This window comes from Ricinus communis, chromosome 8, assembly GCF_019578655.1.
Source record: "Ricinus communis isolate WT05 ecotype wild-type chromosome 8, ASM1957865v1, whole genome shotgun sequence".
NCBI lineage: Eukaryota > Viridiplantae > Streptophyta > Magnoliopsida > Malpighiales > Euphorbiaceae > Ricinus > Ricinus communis.
The window spans coordinates 22,919,944-22,945,854 of record NC_063263.1 but is presented as its reverse complement, the minus strand read 5'-3'; the positions used below and the strand labels follow the sequence as shown (position 1 = coordinate 22,945,854).

Below are 25,911 nucleotides of genomic sequence, written 5' to 3'. Positions count from 1 at the left end.
GCAAGTTTTCAGTGTTGAGATTAAATTTAAGATTATTTTATATTAGAAGTTTCGGGGATGAACTTATTTAATGGGGAAGATTGTAACCCCCTAGAAATCTGTATTTTCTGAATCTAGTGAAACATGTTGGTTCGATGGATCTAAAGGAGAAATTTATTAAGAATCTATAATAAATTGAAATTTTGGCTCATGAAATTGTTAAGGTATTAGGATTAATTTGGTGATAGTTATTATCATAACTTAATATTTGGAATTAAAGAGGAGTAACATTTAAATCATTGAGATGTTAATTATAAATTATTAAAGTCATGTAATGAGGAGATGTTGTGAGTAAATAAAAGTCCAATGGTTTAAATGTGGTTTGATATACAGAAAGGATTAAGTGTTAGGGATGGAGTAATTTAAGAACTTAAATGGGTATTATCCCAACCTAACCCTTTATAATATATATATATATATATATATATATATATATATATATATATATATATATATATATATATATATCTCATAAATATCTTCTCTCTTCTATTTGTCATTTTCTCTTTTCTCTTTCTTCCTCTATAGCATACTCTCTCTTCTATCTCTTTTCTCTATAATAAATTTTTTTAATCCTAAACTTAACTTTATGTTTGAGTGTTTATGTACAAAGAAAAAAATAGTTTTTTTAAAATAAGGTAGATTCTCACCTGTGAACTTTTATTCACGACCATGAAATATCGGTTTTCTAGCCGTGAAGAAAAGTTCTCAGCTTAAACAATAAAAAGGGCAATAGCATTTGCAGCTTCTTTCCCAACCGTGAAGAAAATGTACACGCCGTGAAGATGAAGATTCACAGCCGTGAAGAAAAATTCACTCCTATGAAAGATGCCAACTCTCTAATTCTTTAAGAAATCACAGTAGAGTTCACGGCCAAAGTTTCCAACTGTGAAAGTCAAAGTTTCCAGCCGTGAATAAACATTCCCAGCCATGAAAAATTGTTCACGGCCATCTGTTTTTTGCACTGAGGCTTCACGGCTGTGAAAAATTCTTTCCACCCGTGAAGTTGCATTTATGAAGGTTGTTAAAATGGCCATATTTGCATTTAATGAGGGAATAATAGCTCTATTTCACCTAGGGCTGTTTAAACTTCATTTCTAATTGTTCTAGGTCAAGCAAGAGTATTTATTTTGAGCCTCATTGTGTATTTACTCTCAATAACTTTTAAATTTCATCTTTTACATCTTGTATTAAAGATTCAATTTTGGGATTGAATTTGGGGGCAATTGGGTATATAATTCTTATATTCAAAGCTCAAAAATGGTAGATAGAGTGTTTAAGTAAGGGACTAAAAGCTATTGTAATTAAAATTGAAAATCTTAGAGTAGGTTAGAGTGTGAGCTTGTGAAATACACTTAGGTTTTGTTATTAGCCTTGTAAAAGAATACAAATATAGTTAGGTTTGTATTCTATTTGATAGTGGAGATTTCAAAATGATTCTTGAGGAGTGGATGTAGGCAAGTATTGGTCGAACCACTATAAATTCTTAGTATTGTGAGTTGTACTTGATTTTCTATTCTTTGTTTAATTTATTTTGGATTTTTAATTTCAATAAATTTGTCCTACATCATGGTTGCTACTAGAATGATACATTCTCAGTTGAATCCTCGCATCATTTATCACAACTCGACTAAACTCTTAAAATTTAGGAGGCAACAAAATTCAATTAATACTAAATTAATTAGTATTGAACTCATTATACTTGAAATATTAATTCACTTAATTTATACTTCAATCGCATTATAATTGTTCACGTATAACTTTAACATTATTTATTATAAAATTATAATATACCACAAAATCTAGTATTGCGGAATCTAAGATGGTTTACACCTACAAATATTATATTACCTTGATAGTGAATGCCATGAAGAAGAATTGTAGCACTGCTTCACCTCCAATTATCATCTAACCTCTAAAAATAATTGAAGGGAGTCAGATCTCACTAAATAAATAATATAACATATATCCTCTAGTATTAGTGGATCGCACATTCATTTTATATATTTTTTAGATATTTATATACACACACATTCATAAAAAAATTTCGTGATATGCAATGCATGAGGTATGGGAACATATAGAAGAATGCAAATATTGCTCTTACCACTGTTTAAACATTAAATTGAGGATTTACTACCAAAGACGTCCGTCACTTTTAAGGTTGAGTGCTCAACCCTTTTGTTACACTTTGTAGTTCACCAATAGGTGTCAGTCACCTCTTAAGGCTCGGTGTCTAACTCTGTGGTACCTTCCATCACATATGGAGGCATCCATCACCTCTTAGGGTTCGATGCTTGATCCTCCAACCACGACGAACTCAATTATCTTTATTAATGTACTTCACACATTCTTAAATATTCAATTGCATAATTTTTCCAGCAGCTAAATCATTCTAAGTCATCCCATCATGCAATTACACTCCAAAAATAAGGTGAATATGTTGCAAAAAAGGTTCTCAGTCTAACTGCAGCTAGAGGAATTTGTGTAGAAATTTTAAGCTTGCTTTCCTCATTTACTCATGTTCAGTTTATTTATATTCCCAGAAACTTTGAATGTCTTAGCTCATACTCGGGCTAAGTTTTCTATATCATAAAGCTTTGATATTATTTGGACCGAGTGTTGTCCTCCAAGTATATCTACAATTGCCTCTCTTTGGTTTTAATGAATATTAGTTCTTTGTTCTTAAAAAGAAAAAACTAAAAATAGAAATATAGATACTTTTGCAATTATCTTTAAAAAATAAATAACCGGTAAATTGTTTTCTTTAATCTTAAATATATGATACTACATGCAAATAGTCCGGCATATAATTGGCGTCCTGAGGAAGTAAACGGCATCAGGACATCCACCGAAAGAGAAAAAAAAAAAAACAGAAAAGAAAAAAAAAAACACATCAGGACTTATTCAAAGACACACGTTGAATACTACTTGTTCCAAAGAGGCCAGGTGTTTATTTAGAAGCGACAGTTTTTAGGATCTATTAGAAGCCCCTATTAACTGCTTCCTACACCATCTAAACTCAAAAAATAACTAAAGACAGATATGGGAGAGGAAAGATCAAAAGCAAAGGAAAAATATCAGCTGGTTTTCGCCATTAATGGCGTGAGGTTTGAGCTTTCCAGTGTCCATCCTTCTACTACTTTGCTTCACTTCCTCCGTACTGACACCGCTTTCAAGAGTGTCAAGCTTAGTTGTGGTGAAGGTACACGCACCTTCCTTCCTCCTCCTTCTTCTTCTTTACATAATATATATGGAAATCTCGTTTGTAACATTTACTGTGTGTTTAAGTTTTTCTTTTTTTATTTTCAAAGACTTTTGCTAAAATATTTGAAATTTGTAAAGGAAAAAAAAGCTCACGTATAAGTTTGATATGTATGTATATTTCTGGCTTTAATTGTGGGTTTGTTATCATTATATGTTAAATTAGAAGATAATAATTTTATATTCAATAATATTTAGAGTATGCCCTTTTATTAATAAACCATACATCCTTTATATAAAAAAATATATATAAAGAATTAGGGGTGATGGACAAAATAACTCTCAATATCAATATTTAATAGGAATAAGGTTCTAGGCTCCTAAATTTGAAAGCGGTCCAATAAACCCGACCTAAAATTTACAATTAATTTATTAAGAACAGAATAAAATTAAATTTTTAAAATTAAATTCAATAAATATGTAATTAATAATTAATAATATATTATAAATTATAAATTTTTAATTATATTAATTATTTCTATTTTAAAAAATATGACTCTCATTCTCTCGAGATAAATTAAATTAAAATATTAAAATATTTTTATTAAAGTTTAGAGATTATATGGATCTTATCCCTATTAATATGACTTTTTATACAAATATTTTAAATACCTGTAGAGTATTAATTTCTAAAACATCTACTAAAAGAATTTTTATATTTACAGATATTGACTTTTATATATTTTTAATTACTTTTTATGAATTATTATAAATAAAATTTTTAAAGATTTTATATCGCTTCTCCTTAAGATCTCAATAGACTTTTTAAAATATACTTATTTTTTTTCTCTCAAATGTTTATGCATTATTATCTTTATTCTTTTTCACTATATCCTCCATTTAAAAAAAAAAAAAAGAGACTGAATGAAATTCAAAAGCTAAAATTTTATTTTACTAATAATATCTTTTAATACTCATAAATACTAAAAATTATTAAAAAAGTCTAATTTAATTTTAAGAGAGACCCTCATGAAAAATATAAAATTCAATGAAGAATTAGTAATTTTGGAAGAGTTGTTTTGAGCAAACAACCTCACTATAAACTTCTAGATTTTATTAGAAAAATTATTTAAATAAATTATTTTTTATTAGTGAACGTGATTATTATTAGTTTAGAAATTTATCAAATAATCGATAAATGTGATTATTATTGATTTAGATATTTATTAAATAGATAATATATAAAATATAGTGAGTATTGTATGAATTTAGGGGTTTTGGAGACAAATTGTGATATGATAATTTTTTTAAAAAAAAAATTATTATCTTAACAAAAAAACAGTGTTTATGTTATGAGATAGAAAATTCAAAAATGATTTAAATTTGCCATAATGATAAAATGAGTTATTTTATTTGTATATGCAGTTACAGATAATATTATGTGAAATAATGCTTAAAATAAATAAAAAAAAAAGAAGAAAAAAATAGTAAACACAGAATGATTAATTTTATTTTTAAATAATTAAATAATAATATGTGAAAATTAATAAAAATTAGTAAAAATCTATTACTATCTATAAAAAATTTTAAATAAAGTCTATATAACATGAAGTCTGCAAAAATATTAAAATTTTATAAACCCTTTGAAAGTAATTATGTGGATGGTGGTGTCGAGCGCGCAACCAAATTCTCTAGCGACTACAGTATTATAAGATTTTTCAACCTAATTAGAAACACGCTAACTAGTTATAGAAACTAGCACGGAAAAAAGGAGTCGTCACCCAGTATTTTTCTGAAATGCTTTTATTAATTGACTAATTGAGTGGCGTTTCTAGATTTTATAAAGAAGCTTCCTCATATCCAGAAATGGATTTAAAAACTAACTTTTTTATTTATGTATCTTTATTTTTAATTTAAATTTTATTATTTACTGGGCTATTCCCGGTAAACACAACAATTATAACTCTATAATTATCATGTGAGGTAATCTAAGTCTAGTCTATTTTAGTTAGGCATAATCCTCGTTTATTTTATTAGTCTAGTTTTACTACTCAATTATGCATGAAATTTATCTAGTTTAGCTCAATTACAGGATATGTTTTTAATTATTAAGTTTTTAGTCTAAATGGGTCACATTAAGCATAACAAAGTTCACTAAGTATAATTAGATTTTAATTTAAGCATATAATTTGAATTCCAAATATAATATCTAGCTCAATTAATTATAATTCTAATTGAAATTTTGACTTGAAATTTTGACATCCCAAACTCTGTAAAACTTTGAAAAAATAATAATTTTTAATATTGAATTTTTTGTAATTATCTCGATATCTAGATTCGAAAAATAAATATTGAAAAATTTATTAAAAAATTTATAAAATAAAATTTTTAAAGTTTTAATAATTTAAATTGTTTTTAATAGTTCTTAAGAAATTTATAATATTTTAAAATTTTATTAATGCGATAATATAAAAGTAATTTTAATTTAATTAGATATAAATTATATTTAATACTGCGATTAGAATTATAAATTATGGCATAATTTAGAAAATTAATTTATTAGTTAAAAAATTTAAAATTTAGTTCAAAATACTATTTTTAAAATTTAAATTATTCTTTAATTAAAAAATAATTATTAACTGATATAATTTAAAAATTTTATTAGTTGTGTAGCAAAATTATTAAAGCTTTTTTATTATTAGATGATAGTTTATTTAAGCATTTTTATTTGGACAAGGTTATCTGTATTATATATAATTAGTAAAAGATAATTTAAATTAGTTATTTTTATATAATTACTTTTTATTTATTATTGCAAAATTCATATTTATGGATAAACTTTTATATTGATGGAATTTAAGCCTCAAAACCTATTTTTAAATAGATATGTAAATTTTTATAATAAAAATATAATTGATTATTGAGCAACTACGTTTAATTGTCAGCTATTATAAGAAACTAAACCAAACATGTCCTATATATGCCTAACAAATTCATGTTTTCATTTTTGTTACTTTTATTATTTAAAGTGTATGTAATTATTATATCGCATTATTTTTAGAAAATATAATAAAAAATTTTAATTATAGAAATATTTTTATCTTAATTTTTAGATTAATCACTAGTTAGTTTCTAATAGAATGACAAATTTGGCATACTTCTCATTTTCTTATTACAATATTTATATGACAAATCAATCACATTTGATATAAATGATGTATTGATTAACTAATTTTTTTACTCACATATATTATATATGAATAATAATTATCTGACTCGTTATTATTTAAAATTAAAATAATATATATTTTCAAACATTATAAACATTTAATATGAAGATTATTACATTTTTCTTTTACTAAGAAATCAAGATTCCCATACAATCTACCCTTTTATATTATATTTAGTAAATTAAGAATTTCAAAAATTAATAATTTCTTAAGAAATCAACTTTTTTCTTTAAATAAATAAATTTAATAAATTAATAGTTTTAATATTTAATAATGTTTAATTTACTAAAAGGGACAGTACATCGTAAATTTTATTTTTATTTTAATAAAGTAAAATATAACAAATACTTTCTAGTATCAACTATTTTATTTTTATATTTTTATTTTAAAATTGTAAAGTTAAATTTTTTAATTCTAGCATTTAGACTTAGATATGTAAAATATATTTTAATCATTATCACTATTTGAGATAAGTATTAGTTAGATAAAAGTTTAATAATTTATTTTTCTTGAATTTTGGAAATATAGAAAAATAATCATCTAAATTTTATAAAGCTTTTATATAAATCATGTCAATTAGTTTTAAATTATTATTAATAACTTAATGATTGGATTGAATATGATGTCTTTCAATTAATCTAATAAAATGCTCCAAAATTAAGTCTAGATAAATAATAAATCAAAACTCTTTTGTTATAAACTACACAACAATTTTATATTGTCGTGATATAGCTGAGATAATATGTTAATATTTAGCTTTACTTAGTATTAGCTTCTTCATACAACTCTTTCCATTATCAATTTTGTGTAACAACTCTTTGGTATCATTTTGATATATATATGTATATATATATATAAATAAATTATAGACATAAGATTCTGCAGTTTAATATGTTTATACTTATTAGATAATTGAGTTAATTATAATTTAATTTGATAATAGTAATATTAATAATTTATTAAGTGCAAGTTTAATTATTAAAGTCCAATTCTATTATGATTTTAAATTATAAAATAATATAATTTAAAAAAAACTATATTAATTAATAAAATAATATTAAAATAATTGAATTTAACGTTCTCATAATTAAAATCATTGTTAAGATTAATACAATAATCATTAGTAAGTTGATTCATTACTGATTTTATTTTTTCAACATTTCATCATATGTTTGTTTGGTATATATAACTCATTTAATTTAAATATCTATAATACATTGTAGTATTACAATTTATTGAATATCACAAATATTTTTATTATGATATGTTTATTAACCCAATTAATATTTTAACCAGCAGTATTTTATTTATCTATATTCAATTTATAGAATTCTGTTAGCTAATATAAGATTTATTTTTTAGAACTAGAATTATTATTGATTAGAAATTCTAATAGAGTTGGGATTGTAAAATAAGAATTGTAATAAATTAAATAATTTTGAATATTACATAATTATTAAATTAAATTAAATTAAAATGACTAAATTAATCTAATTAATTATAGAATTAATAAATCAGTAATATTATTAACTTTTTAGATGAACTCTTTGCAATATCAATTTGTATAGCAATTTTATGTATTCTCTGGACATATTTATTTTTCTTTTATCTTAATCAATAGTGAATCCTTACAAGTTTATATATGAAATTATATATGTCCTTTATCTCATCCAGTATCTTTTTTTCATAGATTATTAACGCCTTTCAGTATGTCAGTTTAATTATTTTCTTATTATATTGATATTAGATTACTAAAATAATTAATATGCTATTTTTAGGATAAAAATAATTAAATGATAAGAAAATTAGTTTATTAATTAATATAATATTTAAAATATAATAAAAAATTATTTTTAAAATTAGAATTATCATTAATTTTCAAAATCCTATTAGACTTGTGCTAAATGAATAATTAATTATTAATATTATAAAATATTAAATTGATTTAATAAATAACTACATTAACTTAATTAATTAAAAAATTAATAAAGATTTAAGGATTAGAAATTATTATATAATTAAGAAACTAATTTATTATTTAATATACTGTTTAAAATATAATTAAAATATTATTTTCTATAATTAAAATTATTATTAATTTAAAATTTTGATAGAGTTGGGCTTCCAGAAATAAACTTATACTGAATAAATTTTTAATTATCAATTTTAAATATTATTAAATTAATTTAATAAATAATTAAATTAATATAATTAATTTAAAAATTTATAAGGCTATATCTGTGAATTTATTTGTTTTCATCTCTTTGCATTTTTATATATATTATAATTATAGTATATGATAGAAGTTTTTGGTTTGTTTTCGTTTACTCTTGAAAAAAAAATTGTAGTTCCTGAAAAGGAGAAAGGAGAAGTAGAGTAAACCATGTTCTCTTCAGAAAATATGTTCTAAGAAGATTGAGACGGTAATAATAAGAAAATTACAATTTAAATTTTCGAAAGCTGATAAAGTATTTCACAATAATGTGAACGCTAAGATGAATGTGCTGACATATAAAAATGTATAAAGTACATAATAAATATATTAAAATAAAGATGGTTGGTTTTCATTGAGAAAGTCAGAGAATATATTTTATTTTAATTTTTTTATTTTAATAAAATTATATTTATATTTAAGAAATTATTAATATTGTTATTAATAAAATTAATTAATAAATTATCTAATTAATTATATAACTAATAAAATCATTTTAAATATATCTATATATGCTTCTCTTTTTATATATGTTATGATCAGTATTTTAACTCTTATTTTTAGTTTCATTAATATGGGTTAAGGAATGCGTATAAATTGAGTTTGGGATCGGTACAAATAACGAATCAAATTCTTAAATAAAATTATTAATTTTATAAAAATGATTAAAAGCTTAATTATTATTTATTGTTATTATCATATTATAAATTTAAAAAAAAATTCCTAAATATATTTAATTTATGTCAAAAAAAAAGAAGCAAATCTTTAGTCCAAATTTTTTTATAAATAGACATAATCAACAAAATATTGAAAAATATATACTGTAATACAAAATTATAATTTCATACAATATAATTTCTTAAATTATTAGTTATCATATAAAATATAATGTCAATATTTCCAATAATAATGCATTTAAATGCTCCACAACATTGCACGGATAGCATACTAGTTAAATAAATGATACTATTGAAAAAATTATAATCAAATCCAACATCTTAAGATTGTTTTTAATATTTTATAATTATCTTTTTAATATAATTAGTTAATATACTAATTATATTATATTTATATGAATTAATACTAAAAATATAGTAAATATGCTTTCGTATATGAATGAAGAATAAATTTACAACCCCTCGATAAAATTGTTACATGTCAATAAAATAACTTAAACTTGTATCAAAATTTTGGTCGTATATTAACAAAGGTCAAAAAATTTCCATGAACCAACCTATAGAAAAGGTTAAAAATTTATCAATTTTATTAAATTATTTATGAAGAAAGGGTAGGTAAAAAAGAATGAAGTACACATTAAAAGAAAAAGAAAAAAAATGAAGTGAACTAAGTAAAGGAGCCTTTTGAGAGTGGCTTTTTCCTTTTCTTAATTTTCTGATTTAAATTTTAAAAGTTGGTGAGTTTGAAAGACTAGCATGCACTTTTTATGTCTTAACAATGTCTTAACCTTGTCTGTAATGATTGCTTGCTGATTGGTAAGCAATATTTATTACCCTCCATGTATTTGATAAAATGAGCTTTCCTCATTCTTTTGGCTTTATTGCAATATTTAAGTAGTTTCTTTCTATATATAATTAGGTGGCTGTGGTGCCTGTGTTGTGCTGCTTTCCAAGTATAATCCAGTGCTCGACAAAGTTGAGGATTTCACTGTAAGTTCTTGTCTGACACTGCTTTGCAGTATAAATGGATGTTCAGTTATAACAAGTGATGGTCTTGGTAACAACAAAGATGGGTTCCATTCAATTCATCAAAGATTTGCTGGATTCCATGCTTCCCAATGTGGTTTCTGTACTCCTGGAATGTGCGTGTCACTGTTTGGTGCACTTGTTAATGCTGAAAAGACTGATCAGTTCGAACCCTCTTCAAGATTTTCCAAGCTGACAGTCATTGAAGCTGAAAAAGCTATTTCAGGAAATCTTTGTCGTTGTACTGGATATCGACCTATTGCTGATGCTTGTAAAAGTTTTGCATCTGATGTTGATATGGAAGACTTGGGATTCAACTCTTTCTGGAAGAAGGAAGATTGTCAAGAAATAAAGATAAGCAAATTGCCTGATTATAATAGGAAGATTTGTACTTTTCCTGAATTCCTAAAATCAGAGGTCACCAAATCTTCCTGGTTTTTAGATTCTGAAAGTTACTCTTGGTATAAACCTGGTAGCATTGAGGAGCTTCAAAGCCTATTAGAAGCTACTGATGCTAATAATGGAGTTCAAATGAAACTGGTTGTTGGTAACACAAGTGTGAGTTACTATAAAGAACTGGAACAATATGACAGATACATTGATCTTTCATGTATTCCTGAGCTCTCAATCATTAGAATGGATCAGTCTGGTATTGAAATTGGAGCTACTGTGACTATTTCTAAAGCTATTGAAGCTTTGAAGGAAGAAAGTAAAGGTGAATACAAATCAGATTATAAGATGGTGTTAAGAAAGATTGCAGTTCACATGGAAAAAATTGCTACTCAATTTGTTCGAAATTTAAGTAGTGTGGGAGGAAATTTGGTGATGGCACAAAGGAATAGTTTTCCTTCAGATATTGCTACTATACTTGTTGCAGCTGGTTCATTTGTTTGTATAATGACTGGTACCTTGCATGAAAAGCTTACTTTGGAAGAGTTTTTGGGAAGGCCTCCTTTGGATTTAAAAAGCGTACTTGTAAGTTTAAGAATCCCTAATTATAGATCAAACCAGAATATATCTCCTAAAAAAGGTAGTAAATTATTATTCGAAACATATCGAGCTGCTCCACGACCCCTTGGAAATGCTTTGGCCTACATGAATGCAGCTTTCTTGGTTGATGTTATATGGTCATCGGGAACATCTGGTGGTATTGTGATAAACAGTTGTCAGTTGGCTTTTGGTGCGTTTGGAACCAAACATGCAATTAGAGCAAAAGAAGTTGAGGAGTTTTTAACTGGGAAGATGCTATCTGATGTTGTTCTTTATGAAGCTATTAAATTAGTTAAAGCTACTATTGTACCTGAAGATGGGACTCTATATCCTACATATAGATCAAGCCTTGCTGTCGCTTTTCTTTTTGATTTTTTAAGTCCATTAATAGAAACCCTTTCTGATGGTTGGTTGAATGAACATATCAATATTTCAATGTTTAAAGATGCACAACTAAAACAGAACAATGACTGGATGGATCCTGTTAAATTCCCTACTTTACTATCATCATCAAAGCAGGTAGTCCAAATAAACAAGGAATATCAACCCATTGGAGCCCCAATTATGAAATCGGGAGCTGCTCTCCAAGCTTCTGGTTCGTATATATTTCTCTGTCACATATATGTTCATGTGAAATGGTGCATTTTTTTAATTTCTCATCATATTATTGTTTAGTAGCATGTGTATAAATATATTTTAATTGGTTTTATTCGAGATTTACTTTCAACAAGTTGATTTTACTTGAATTATCTTTCATCATGACATATGATAAGTTTTAACTTGTTTTCTCTTTTTTTGATTTTATCTTTTCAACAAAAGCAAGAGACCTTTATTCAATTCACTTCTCATATCATGCAATATAACATATCTCATTTTCATTTCCATGTCTGTACTATTTAGTGTATGTTTTCACTAAGGAATTAAAGAACATTATCTTTGTGAAAAATTTATATTTCTGAAGTCCCCCATATTCTTTCTGTATCAAGTAAATTACATAGAAGAATTGATTGGTATTATTCTGAAGTTGTATAGTGTGTCAAATCTTAATTTAAATTAAGTCATTACTTCATAGGTAAGGGATACCTGTAAGCATAAATGGCTATCTTTCTCATCCAACCAATTATTTATGCAGGTGAAGTTGTTTATGTGGATGACATTCCTTCTCCTCAAAATTGTCTATATGGATCATTCATTTATAGCACAAAGCCTTTTGCAAGGATTAAGCGCATAGAACTTAATTCTAAATCAGACTCTGAAGGAGTTATTGCACTTATTTCTTTTAGAGACATTCCAAAAGGTGGAGAGAACATAGGTTCTATTGGCATGTATGGTCATGAACCTCTGTTTGCTGATGAGCTTACTCGGCATTCCGGGGAGCGTCTTGCTCTTGTGGTGATTTCCTTCTCTATTATTCTTGTTCATAAATATTAACACTTTGGGCCTTGAGGATTATCAAATACGCATTGATTTAGTTGCAGCAGCTGTTTGCGCTATCTAGTTTTTCTCATCAAATGGTTTTCATAGGTTGCAGATACACAGAAACATGCGGATTTAACATCAGAGCTTGCAGTGGTTGATTATGACTTTGAAAATTTAGAACCTCCTATCTTAACTACAGAAGAGGCTATAAAAAGATCAAGCTTTTTTGAATTTGAGGTCCCCAAACATGTTGGTGATGTATCAAAGGGAATGGCTGAAGCTGATTATAAAATCATCTCTATTGAGGTATCCTTTCAATAAAGAAAGAAAACTAAACATGGGTTCAAATGCTCTTTAGCATTAGTATATGTGTGTACTCACTATTGATTTCTAAGTTTTTCTTGAATTAAGACGTCTAGATAACACTTGATTCTCAATACTTTTACTATATGGAGAATCAAACCGCCCTTGCTGTGCCAGATGAAGACAACTGTGTAGTGGTTTATGCTTCAATTCAATACCCTCAATATGCACATACTGTGATCGCAAGATGTCTTGGTGTTCCTGAAAATAATGTACGTGTGGTTACAAGAAGGCTTGGAGGTAGCTTTGGTGGAAAAGCCACAAAAGCCATGCCTGTAAGTGTTTTTCCTATATGGACCCTATATATTTGTAAATTAAGTCTATAACATGCATGTACATCTATGCTCAAATATGTCTATATGCATGTAGAAGAAATAAATTGAAGCACGAGCAAGTTTTACAACAATTTAAAACTTTTATGAAATTGAAGTATTTTCTTGTTGGCACTTAGGTATATTCAAAGTTTGTCTGTGCCGAGAGTTGGATAGGTTCCTTATTTAGATCATGCAAATTATTATGAAATAGGTTCACCAAATACTGATTGGCAGCATTGTTATATATGATCAATTTTTGAGGATTTATTCTTAATATTGATATTTAATCTTTGTCTTTCTCTATGCATTATTTTTTGTTGGGATTACTAGTCCGTTCTATATGTAATTATTGATACATGTCCTTATAAATGGAATCTGGTGTTATTTTTAGGTTGCCACAGCATGTGCACTTGCAGCACACAAGTTACAACGACCTGTTAGGATGTATCTCAATCGTAAGAATGATATGAAAATGGCAGGAGGAAGACATCCTATGAAAGTGACTTACAGTGTAGGGTTCAAAATGAATGGGAAGATTACAGCCTTACAACTTGATATATCAATCCTTGCAGGCATATATCCAGATTGGAGTCCGCGGATTCCAATACTCCTTATTGGTGCTCTGAAAAAGTATAACTGGGGTGCTTTATCTTTTGATATAAAAGTGTGCAAAACAAACCATCTAAGTAGAACAGCAATGCGTGCCCCTGGACAGGTGCAAGCCACATTTATTGCAGAAGCTGTAATGGAACATGTGGCGTCTTTTCTTTCTATGGATACAGATGTTGTAAGAGCCATAAATCTCCACACATATGAAAGCCTTAACTTATTCTATGGTCATACTGCTGGAAACCCTATGGAATACACTTTGATTTCAATATGGGATAAGTTAGCAACATCTTCAAATTTAAACCAAAGGATTAAAATGGTAAAAAAGTTTAATAGGTGTAATGTGTGGAAGAAAAGGGGTATTTCTCGAATACCAGTTATACATGAAGTGATGCTGAGACCAATTCCAGGAAAAGTAGGCATTCTTAATGATGGTTCTATTGTTGTTGAAGTTGGGGGTATAGAGATGGGCCAAGGGCTCTGGACAAAGGTTAAACAGATGGTTGTGTTTGCTCTTAGTCCAATCAAATGCAATGGAGCTGGAGACCTCTTGGATAAAGTACGAGTCGTACAATATGATAGCTTAAGTTTAATTCAAAGTGGAATTACTGCTGGCAGTACTACATCTGAGTCAAGTTGTGAAGCAGTTAGAATTTGCTGTAAAACCTTAGTTGAGAGACTCCAACCTCTAAAAGAAAGGTTGCAAATGCAATTGAGTTCTATAACTTGGGAGATACTTATCAACCAGGTAGTTATGTGCATTTGTTTGTGGAATAGTATTTTTAATATGACTGCTTAAATATAGAACATTGCTTGCTATCTAACTATTATAAAAATGTAGGCTTATTTGGAAGCTATGAATTTGTCCGCAAGTACTTTGTTTGTCACTGATGTTGCTTTTAAGCAATACTTAAATTATGGTGCTGCAGTTAGTGAGGCAAGTCACCTTCTTCTTAGTTCTTTTATTTTCTATTTTTCTCCGCTTAAGCTGAGACTATAGTGTTTTTAACAATCATTGAGATTTAGGTGCCTCTGCATGTTCAAACTTGCATTAAGACCCTCAATTATTTAGGAAAATGTGGTTATTTTAGTACTATAGTAGCTTGGATACTTGATAATTGTGTACTTGAGACAAAGCGATATTGACACAGGTGGAGGTAGACCTTTTAACAGGAGAAACAATAATTTTGAGATCAGATATTATATATGATTGTGGGCAAAGTCTCAACCCTGCTGTGGATCTTGGACAGGTAAGATGATGCTATATATATATATGAAGTGAAAGTCAATTTTTTACGCAAGGACTTCTCTTTTTTTTTTTTTTTTTACAATGCTTAAACTATAGCCTCTTATGTAGGCGTTTTTCTTTCTCAATTTGGGGAGAAAAGAATTTGGCAGCTATCAATTCTCATGGCCTCTTATAATGAGATGTCTGGATTGGTGTTTGTAGATTGAAGGAGCTTTTGTTCAAGGAATTGGGTTTTTCATGCTTGAAGAATACACGACGGACTCAAATGGATTGGTGGTTCAGGATGGCACATGGAATTACAAGATCCCTACCATAGACACCATCCCAAAACACTTCAATGTTGAAATACTTAACAGTGGACATCACCAAAACCATATTCTCTCTTCAAAAGGTATATTCTTTTTGTACCCATAAACTTGTGAAAAGCTATAATAATCTCCTCCATGCATGTATTACCTAAGTTTTATTTCATAATCAGCCTTTTATTTAAGTTTTTGGCTGGATAAAAATTATCATTTTTAATTATTGATTGCTACCTTAATTTATCAGAATAAAAGGGATAATTAGTTAACTACTAGCTTTAGTTAGGCACCTGCAAGAAATAATTATCTATAAAGATTTAAGTTAACATTTAATTTAATTAAAGAAAACTCTTCGCATATCGATAACAATTTAAGTTATTGAAGTATTTATATTATATGCACGGTGAGCTTCACTGAGCGGCAATTCAAGATGCTCGGCAACAGCTTCATTCATGGGGCTTCCTAGAGGATTTCCATTCAACATTTCACTTGGGGATTCCTGCCATCATGCCTGTTGTGAAGGATCATTGCGGGTTGGATAATGTGGAGAGGTACTTGCAATGGAAAATGAGCAAAAAGTGAATTGCAAGGGGGCGATTTTTGGTGGATATTTCCTTTAGAGTACTCATGACTTCGCTTTGGTTGGATTTTTATGCCTATTAGGATCCGGTCCAAAGTAGCTATGGCTCTACAAACATTTTGTAGTGGAGAAGAACCTGCATGGTGACGCTCAGTGAAAGTTGCTACCACTGATCGTCTTCTCTTTTCTTTTTTCTTGATAAGAAGAAAAATTTTAAGCTAGACTTTTTTGCATAATTCTTACTGATATTAATATTGTAGGTAATTGGACTATAGAATAAACTTTATTTTTTATTGGATATTCAGTATAAAAGCATACTTATAATTATGCATGAGAATCTAAGTGTTTGTTTAGATATATCTATTTTAAAAAATTTATTGTGCAATGGAAAATAATATGTGTATTTAACTTATCTTCATTCAAAAGAAAATATCTTTTCAAACTCTCAAGTTTGATTCGATAATTGAAGTTCAACTTTGTGAATTTCTTTTCTTAATTGCCAATTATATCTTTAAACAATTTTATTCAGTTAGTTTAAAATTTAAAAATAAATATTCATACTTTTTATTTATTTTATATATTTTATAATAATTGTTACAATTTCATAGGACATTAAAAATTAACTTTGTTAATTTTAAAAAAAAAATTATAAGGTTATATTTAGATATAAATTGTGTAAAAAAAGATATAAAATTTTAATAACTATATTGTTAAATTTAAAATAATATTTTTTTACAAACTTATTAATTTTTTTAAAAAATATAATAAAATTTTCACATGATCTTTTTACTGTAAAATTACAAAATTATCAATAAAAATATATTTTTTAAAAATAAATTAAGAATATAAATATTTATTTCTATATTCTAAAATGATCATATAAAATTAATAAAACATGTAAAGTTTATAATTAAAGTGGTAATTAATTTTTCTTTTAATTTCATTAAAAGTCTCGTGAGTTATTATTTTGAAAGTGATAAATTTCGGTATCGAAAGAATTCAAACCTAAATATTTTTTTTTGATTCTTACAAATGAAAATAATAATCATATAAAATAATATCAATTTTTCATCTAACTCAATCATCCTCATCTAAATTATTTGGTTAGATTAATGCTCATTTTTCTCTTTATTCTAGTTCATTAGATCAATTTAAAACAAAACGGAAAAAGAAAAAAAAGATGCCTATGAATGTTTGATTTTGAAAGTTAACACCACTTTGGTGAAATGAGAGGAGAGAGAGACATAAAAGGAAAACTGGGCCCAGTTTGAACTCAACGGTAACAATTTTGAATTGTTTCATTATTTACTCGCTTAAAATAGGCAATGTACGTGGACACGTGGACCCAACCAAGGCACATGGATTTGAAACCAAAATATATAATATATATAAAAGAAAGTGTACAACTTTTTTCTTCTTTTTGTTTTTTTTCGGGGGTTGGAATTTGTAATGATTTATTGGACGTTGCAATCTGCAAAAGATAATTTAGCCACGGAATTCATGCTATCTACAATTTTGTTACTTTCTTTATTTTGTTTCCATATAAAGAAGAAAAGTATTACGTGATTTATTAAATCGAGGAAAAGGTGGCGGAAGCATATGAAATCAAATTGATCCATGGAAAATGGAATGAAGTCCCCCTTTCTGGCTTTTTTCCTTTCATTGTGAGTCCATTAAATGGAGTAAATAAAAATAAAAATAAAATAAAATAGATACAACCCAGAATATCCATTTGATTAATAATAATAAGAAAAAAATAATACAAACAGTAAAAGATAATGACAATTTGATAGGAAAAAAACTGGAGAGATTGATTGAGATTCCTTCTATGAGCTCTAAAAACATATGATAGAATGAAGAAATAAGAAAAAGAATTGCAAATGAACTAGAAAAATAGATGATAACTATGTGTCCGGTTGTTATCCATTCAAGAATTTAATTTATTTTTAGATGTATTTTATTTAGAATTCATCTAAAACTGAACTTTTATATTTAATATATTTATAAATATGAATTTATTTTGAGTGAATTGGATATATATATTAAAAATAAATTATAATTAGGAATTATATAGAAAAAATATGTAAAAGAATAAAAATAAAATAGTAAGATTAAAAGAGTTATTTTAGTTATAAAAAAAATCGTATACTTACTAATGCAAAATTTATTTAAAACTCCTATATACTTCTCTAAAAGTTTAGTTTAATTATATTTAATTTTATAAATTTAATTAACATTTAAAATTTTTTATATGCATATTTAATTTTGGACACATAAAGTTTTTATCTTGATATGTGTATTCATTTTTGACACATAAAATTCAAGTTTATCTATCATTTTTCTACTAATTTATTGATTCATAAATTACATTTTAATTAAATACTGATTTTACTTCTAAAGAATAACACAATAATAAATTTTAATATTATATTAATTAATATATAATTAATTATACTAATGACACTAATTATTTTAAAAATAATATATTAATTATATTTTAATATTACATCAACTAATAAATTAGTTTTTCTAGAAAATAACATCTTAAATCATATTTTTAATATTGTATTGAATAATAAATTAAATTTTAATTATATAATAAACTTTTAATTCTAAAATATAGCAATATCGGGTATATTGATATTTTAATTTATATAATATTAAAATTAATTAATAATTAATTTTTAGAATAATTTTTATATTATTGTATTAATAAAATTTTAAAATCTTAAAAAAATTAAAAATATTTTCAAAAATTAGTTCATTATTATTTTTAAAAGTTTTATAAATTAATACTAATATTAATATTTTTATTAAATTATATCTACAATTATAATAATCAAAATAATAATAAATATTGTATAATATATTTTAAATAAATTTAAATATCAGCCAAAACTCAAACTTTAGATGTATAATGGATTACGTAACCAAAAAACTGTGTAAATTCCTCAAAATTATTGAAGAAATGAAACAAGAGAGGAGCTAATACTAAAAGAAGACATGAAAAATCTAGAATTAAGTGGTGGGAGGAAGCCGTTCGAGGAAGAAGATCAGACCGCCTCAAATGCCATTGGACCTAATCAGTATTCTATTGCTCAGAATGAATCCATTATGTCTAAAAGTAACAGCACAAAATTCCAAAAACAACCTCAATTGCCGTTGGACCTAATACTGCCCTTTAGATATTTCCAATCCTGAGATTCTCTTGTTTTCTAGAGCAAAAATCATGCAACAAAATATTGATTATAGTCTTTGAAAATTGGAAAGTTACAAATCTTTTCTGAGCTGTCAACGTTTTAATTTAACTGCAATTCTAACCAAGTTACTAAATTTAAACAAAATCCATATTATTGTGGTCTTAAGAAATAACCAAGAATTCTTAGTAAAGAAAAATTATTGTTTAAATATTGTTAATACTAAGTTGTTATGCTAGGGTAAACCGATTTTTTTTGCTTGGACCAGAATCCATGAATTATAAAAAAATATTTATAAATGTGCCTTATGTTGAAGTGGACCAAGAGTTACGTAAGAAATTTCTTTTACAATACTAGAAAAATAAAAAGATGTCGTTAATGAGAAAAAAGAAAAATCAAGAAATTTGTATATAAGTAGACTAGAAGGTCGCTAGCTAAGAGTACATTTCACATACCACTGTCTCCTTGAAAGTAGTAACTGGAGCCGTGGAGATCACTTCCTTTACCAAACCCCAATATCATTCTCTCTCTAACTCTGTCTGCAAAATTTTAAAGTTCTGGGTTTGCTTGTTTAAGTGAGTTCAAGTTACTACATTTTCATTTTCTTGTTCATTCCTGTTTCTGTTATGAGCATGATAAGTACAAACTGTAATGCTATTTTGTATGCCTCTGTTTCTCTTGTTTTTGATACTTAAGTCATTAAGATATGGGATTGAGTTGTGGCTTTAACTCACTTCCTGCAACTCTCTTTTTAGCATAATGTTACTTTTTAACTGGTACATTTTGGTTTAAGTTGGCTAAAGGTTACCGCAGCTCAGAATGTGTTGGTTGAATCTGACTCTCTAGTCCTTGTTAATGCACTTCATAGCTCATTATCAGATTCTTCCAGTTTTGGTTTGATAGTTGATGATTGTAAATTCCTTCTCAAGGAATTAGTTTGTATTTCTGTTTCTTTTGTCTCGAGGTCAGCGAATAGTGTTGCTCATGTTCTTGCTAGAGCTTCTGATTCTGTGTCTGATCCAAAGGTCTGGAATGGCACTCCGTCTCCATTCCTTTGTGATGTTATTAGTTGGGATTTGATTTAATGAAGTTATCCTTTTATTTCAAACAAAAAAAAAGAAACTGGTACATTTTGAGCTTTTTCGCTTACAAGATGCTTTATTTCCAGATTTGCCAAGTGAATAGATAAAAGAATGGGGAGGATTTCAATACCCATTTTGGGATTTCTGCTATTATGTTGCTTAGCAGCAGCTGCTGCTGCTGCTGGAGAAACTAAGTATCTGAAATACAAAGATCCGAAACAACGATTGGGAGTCAGAATCAAAGATTTGATGAAAAGAATGACTCTTGAAGAAAAGATTGGCCAAATGGTGCAGATTGAGCGTGCTGTTGCAACCCCAGATGTAATGGAGAAGTATTTCATAGGTAACTTATTTGGTTTCATATGCCCATTTGCTTGGCCTATGTATCATGTTGTTTCTTGGATTCGAATGTTTTTTTCTTTTCCTTTTTTTTATCCACATACATGTCTTGAACTGCGAACTTTTTGTAGTTAAGAAGATAAGGTTCAATCTTGGCTTATAAAGTAACTATTATAAGTGTAATGGGTGATGTGTGTGTAGGGAGTGTGCTGAGTGGTGGAGGGAGTGTGCCAGCACCAAAGGCGTCAGCTGAGACTTGGATCAATGCAGTGAATACTATCCAAAAAGGGGCTCTGTCGACCCGGCTTGGAATCCCCATGATTTATGGAATTGATGCTGTTCATGGTCACAACAACGTCTACAAGGCTACCATATTTCCTCACAATGTGGGGCTTGGAGTGACCAGGCATGTATATATGTTACGGAGAATTTTGTTATGAAATCTTCAATTGATTTATGAACATCTGCAACTTCTCTTATGAGAGCAACATCAAACTAGAGAGTATCAACTTTCTAATGTCTTAATGGCTGCTTGGATTACTGCTAGTGAGTTATGAAAGGATTGCAAATTTTTGCTAATCTGTTCTTTTGAACTTAGTATATGTTCATATTCATAAAATTGTTAAGGATCTCAAGTTGTTTAACTTATAGGATAGTCATTAAACTAAAATGTCAAAAATCAAGTGTTTGATTTCTTTCAGAAGATCGTGAGTGTTGAAATTCACACTAGAGCATTTCAAAATTTATACTCAATAACAGACCAAATTATTTCCATAAATTCTTTAACTTTTTGAAATCTTGTTAATTTTTTCTGTTTAGCATTAGTTTTCACATCCTCTGTTCTAGGATAATATAATGCACTTTGGTGTAACTAAATATTTTTGTTGACTTGTGGTTATCATTCAGGGATCCTCAGCTTGTGAAAAGAATTGGAGAAGCAACTGCTCTTGAAGTTAGAGCTACGGGAATCCCTTATGTTTTTGCTCCCTGCATTGCAGTAAGTAATATGACAATAAACTGGTTATTACATATCCTAGACAGTCTTCACCAAGTAATTTGATATCCTTTCTGTAATTGTTTTTGGTTTTCACAGGTTTGCAGGGATCCGAGATGGGGCAGATGTTATGAAAGTTACAGTGAAGATCATAGAATAGTCCAAGCAATGACTGAGATTATACCGGGTTTACAAGGAGACCTCCCTGCAAATTCTAAAAAGGGCATTCCCTTTGTTGCTACTGGAAAGTAAGTTCCTTTCCAACAAAATCCTGCTCTTATTTGCCTTTTGATTTGACATGGTGAGTTTCTGATAGAAATTATTCGAAATGCATATTTGTTCCAATTAATAACATAATTTTGTGAGTCTCATGATCTTTTATCACAAGCTCTTTCAATTTATCTTTTCGAGTTTCTCATTTTCTTGTGTGTATATTGCATCCAATGGAGCTCGTTAGATCAACTTGTATCCTAAATGACCTTCATGGATTTTCTTTTGTGCCTCTTTATTCTGCAATTCTTTTTTGAATAATAGAGTTTTCCATCCTAAACTTCATTGTGGCAGGATTTGAAAATTCAAAATGGTTTTAGTTTGTCCTCCTATTTGTTATTCCTTTTACATTTCATAAGATGTAAAGATGACTTTATTTGGACAACATTGGTGCCCTCCTCATGAGTGAGGCCCGCATAGTGGACCATTTAGTTGCCCAGAAATGGAACAAATGCAAATGACAAAAACAAAATGCATTCATCTCCTAGTCCCTTACGGTCCTTCCCCAGTTCATCCATCTATCCATAAGAAAGCACACAAGTCATCTTTTCTTCCAGTTTGGGAATTGTCACTGTCTACTGGGGAGACTTTCAGCTTTCATGATGCATGCATATGTGAACAGTTTTGGCTGGTCTCAAACCTCAACCATGTGGAAGGCATTAATGTCGGGCCACCAAATCTTCTAAATATAGAGCATAGATTAATGACAAAAAAGTCCTTAACAATTACTTCAGCATAGATTGATGGCAACAAAGTCCTTAAAAATCACTTCTTCCCATATCTGAATAAGTTCATCAGCTGATGTCGGTATAAAATATCTTGAATCTTTTTATAATTTTATAAAATGATTTAATAAAGTTGTGGGAATTAATTGGTTTTCCTTTTCATAACTTGAAACATCATTCAGAAAAATTGTTTTGTGAAAAAAATAGCACTCAGTGTGAATCAATCATGCAGATGTTTGCATTCAACATGCTCCACATGCTAAATCTGTTCATTACATAATATTGATGAAACTGCTAATCATCATTTACCTTGTAACTTTAACTAACTCCAAAGGATCTTGGTCAGATGTGTTGACCATGAATGTATGTATTGATTGGAAATTTTATTCTGTTGATATTAATGATATATGGCTGGTCTGATTGCCAATGACTTCTATGTAGGACTCGTTTAATTAGATGAGTTTGAAAAAGGTCTGGCAGTGCAGTAAGATATGATTCCAAATTTTATTTTATTCATTATTTGGGCAGCTGCTGAAAGCTATACTTGCACAAAATGTTTTTCTGATCAGATATCTTTTCTCTGTTCGTGGGTCTATGCATGGAGAAAGACTTTAGATCAATACTTTAAGCAGTGCCAACGATTTAATGAGATTTGTGAAGGAGCAATTTTATTTTGGCACTTCTAATTAGAAGTTTCCCATAATTTCTCATTGGGACTTTTGATTTGCAATTAACCTGATCATTTAATTACTTTCATCAGGACCAAGGTTGCAGCATGTGCCAAGCACTATGTAGGAGATGGCGGCACGTCGAGAGGTATCAATGAGAACAATACTGTGATAAGCTTGAATGGTTTGCTCAATATCCACATGCCAGCATACTTCAATGCCATCAGCAAAGGAGTTGCAACAGTCATGGTTTCCTACTCAAGCTGGAATGGAAAGAAGATGCATGCTAATCATGATCTTGTCACTGGATTCCTCAAGAACAAGTTGAAGTTCCGGGTAGCGATATTTATTCATACCAATAATATATTTCTGTTCACAGTTAAGTATATATATAGTGATGTAATTACTAGCCATACTTTGTTTTCTTTTGGTATGTTCCAGGGGTTCATGATATCAGATTGGCAAGGTATTGACAGGATTACCTCTCCTCCTCATGCCAATTATTCATATTCCGTTGAAGCTGGAGTCGGTGCTGGAATTGACATGGTGAGTATCATTTCTAAATGATACAGTATCAGGCTCTTTAATTTAGCAGATGAAATGAATTGTTGAAATTAGGTTTAATGTTCCAGAAACTGAGACGTGGAAATTTGTCTTTGTTATAAACTTATAATGGGTCTTCTTTGGTTTTGCAGGTCATGGTTCCATATAACTTCACGGAGTTCATTGATGACTTAACCTATCAGGTGAAGAACAAAATTATCCCCATGAGCAGGATTAATGATGCTGTACAAAGGATTTTAAGGGTTAAATTTACCATGGGCCTTTTTGAGAACCCACTAGCTGATCTCAGTTTAGTCAACCAACTTGGCAGTCAGGTTTGCTGATTCATTCTTCTTGCTTTAAAAGGCTTAAATCAATTTTCATTATCATTTTTAGACGTGAAATTCACTGTTCTAGTCACATAATGTTCCTTGAACAGGAACATAGAGAATTAGCAAGAGAAGCTGTAAGGAAATCACTTGTGCTGCTAAAGAATGGTGAGTCTGCTGATAAACCATTGCTGCCCCTTCCCAAGAAAGCACCTAAGATACTAGTTGCTGGAACCCATGCTGACAACTTGGGCAATCAATGTGGAGGCTGGACAATCACATGGCAGGGTCTCAATGGCAATGACCTGACATCTGGTATGTTTCTAAGATTCCTTTTAGGTGCAGACACTACTTGCAAAAACAAATTTGGTTTCCGTCTCAAAGAAAAATGTTGATCTATTTTCCTTACTGTTGACATTTGTTGGACATTTGCTAAATTAGATAGTGACAAGCCAAGATAGGATATACAACTGACAATCAACTGTAATTTTCCTTCATTATCTTATAAATTGTTTCTAAATGTCATCTTCAACAACAGGTACTACAATTCTAAATGCGGTGAAACATACAGTTGATCATACCACCCAAGTTGTCTATAGCGAGAACCCAGATCCAAATTTTGTCAAGTCTAACAAATTCTCCTATGCCATTGTTGTTGTTGGTGAGCCACCATATGCAGAAACTTTTGGTGACAGCCTTAATTTGACAATACCTGAACCTGGCCGGAGCACTATCAACAATGTTTGTGTATTTGTAAAGTGTGTTGTTGTAGTCATATCTGGCCGGCCTGTTGTCGTCCAGCCATATCTTTCAAATATAGATGCTCTGGTAGCTGCTTGGCTCCCAGGAACTGAAGGCCAAGGTGTTGCTGACCTTCTGTTTGGTGACTATGGATTCACTGGCAAGCTTGCTCGCACCTGGTTCAAAACAGTAGACCAGCTCCCCATGAATGTTGGTGATCCGCATTACGACCCTCTGTTTCCCTTTGGGTTTGGTCTGACAACTAAGCCAGTCAAGAACTAAAACTTGCTAAACTGCAAGGCTGGTATCGCATTAGTATCTTGGAGCTTTACAAGGGGTTCAACCTGTAAACAAAAGAATGGTGACGAGGTGGAAGAATGTTCCAATTTCTATCGAATTGGTTTTAAAATTAAGGAATTATAGCTGAGAGGTATGATTTCTAGAGGACTTTGAAGAGTGCTAATGATGAACGGACTTGAAAAAGCTGCTTCTCTTTGCCTCTTCTGTTTTGGTTTCTTATCTTTTTCATCCTTGTCTTTACTGGTAATTACTATTTGTCTTCTGCATCTTTACATATTTCACTCTTACCCCTTGGCATCTAAATATTATATGTTTCATCTTTTTATTTTGTAAATTTATTTATAATTTTATGCTAAAAAGTCCATTTAAAATTTCTATTAAATAATTACTAATAAGTTGAGTTAATAAATTATTTACTCCTGATCTTTGGTCTAATGTTGTCTATATATTTTGTTGATTATAAAAAACCTCCTTGTTTATTACAAGCTGCCCCTTATACTTTTAAGGGG

The 25,911-nt window shown here is 28.6% G+C and overlaps 2 protein-coding genes across 7 annotated transcripts; both read left to right on the top strand.

The window, feature by feature from the left end:
* The first annotated feature begins 2,696 nt into the window (after positions 1-2,696).
* On the top strand, positions 2,697-15,927 carry LOC8282016 (abscisic-aldehyde oxidase). Of its 6 annotated transcripts, XM_048378160.1 has the most exons (10): positions 3,188-3,244; positions 10,282-10,352; positions 10,427-11,973; positions 12,511-12,770; positions 12,903-13,103; positions 13,217-13,435; positions 13,866-14,831; positions 14,925-15,020; positions 15,235-15,333; positions 15,534-15,922. In XM_048378160.1, the coding sequence occupies exons 3-10, from the start codon at positions 10,503-10,505 to the stop codon at positions 15,744-15,746; spliced, it is 3,525 nt and encodes a 1,174-aa protein (XP_048234117.1). In that variant the 5' UTR covers positions 3,188-3,244; positions 10,282-10,352; positions 10,427-10,502; the 3' UTR covers positions 15,747-15,922. The 6 variants fall into 6 exon arrangements, with proteins under 6 accessions (XP_048234116.1, XP_048234115.1, XP_048234113.1 ...); XM_048378158.1 differs by having other exon boundaries at positions 2,700-3,244; positions 10,282-11,973; positions 15,441-15,674; XM_048378156.1 differs by having other exon boundaries at positions 2,702-3,244; positions 10,282-11,973; positions 13,253-13,435; positions 15,534-15,926.
* Positions 15,928-19,752: 3,825 nt separating this feature from the next.
* Positions 19,753-25,727, top strand: LOC8281988 (beta-glucosidase BoGH3B). Its single transcript, XM_002523889.4, has 10 exons — positions 19,753-19,986; positions 20,580-20,836; positions 21,034-21,238; positions 21,739-21,829; positions 21,926-22,074; positions 23,582-23,825; positions 23,931-24,035; positions 24,185-24,367; positions 24,472-24,676; positions 24,900-25,727. Exons 2-10 carry the CDS (start codon positions 20,605-20,607, stop codon positions 25,382-25,384), a joined length of 1,899 nt encoding a protein of 632 aa, XP_002523935.2. The 5' UTR covers positions 19,753-19,986; positions 20,580-20,604; the 3' UTR covers positions 25,385-25,727.
* Positions 25,728-25,911: the final 184 nt, after the last annotated feature.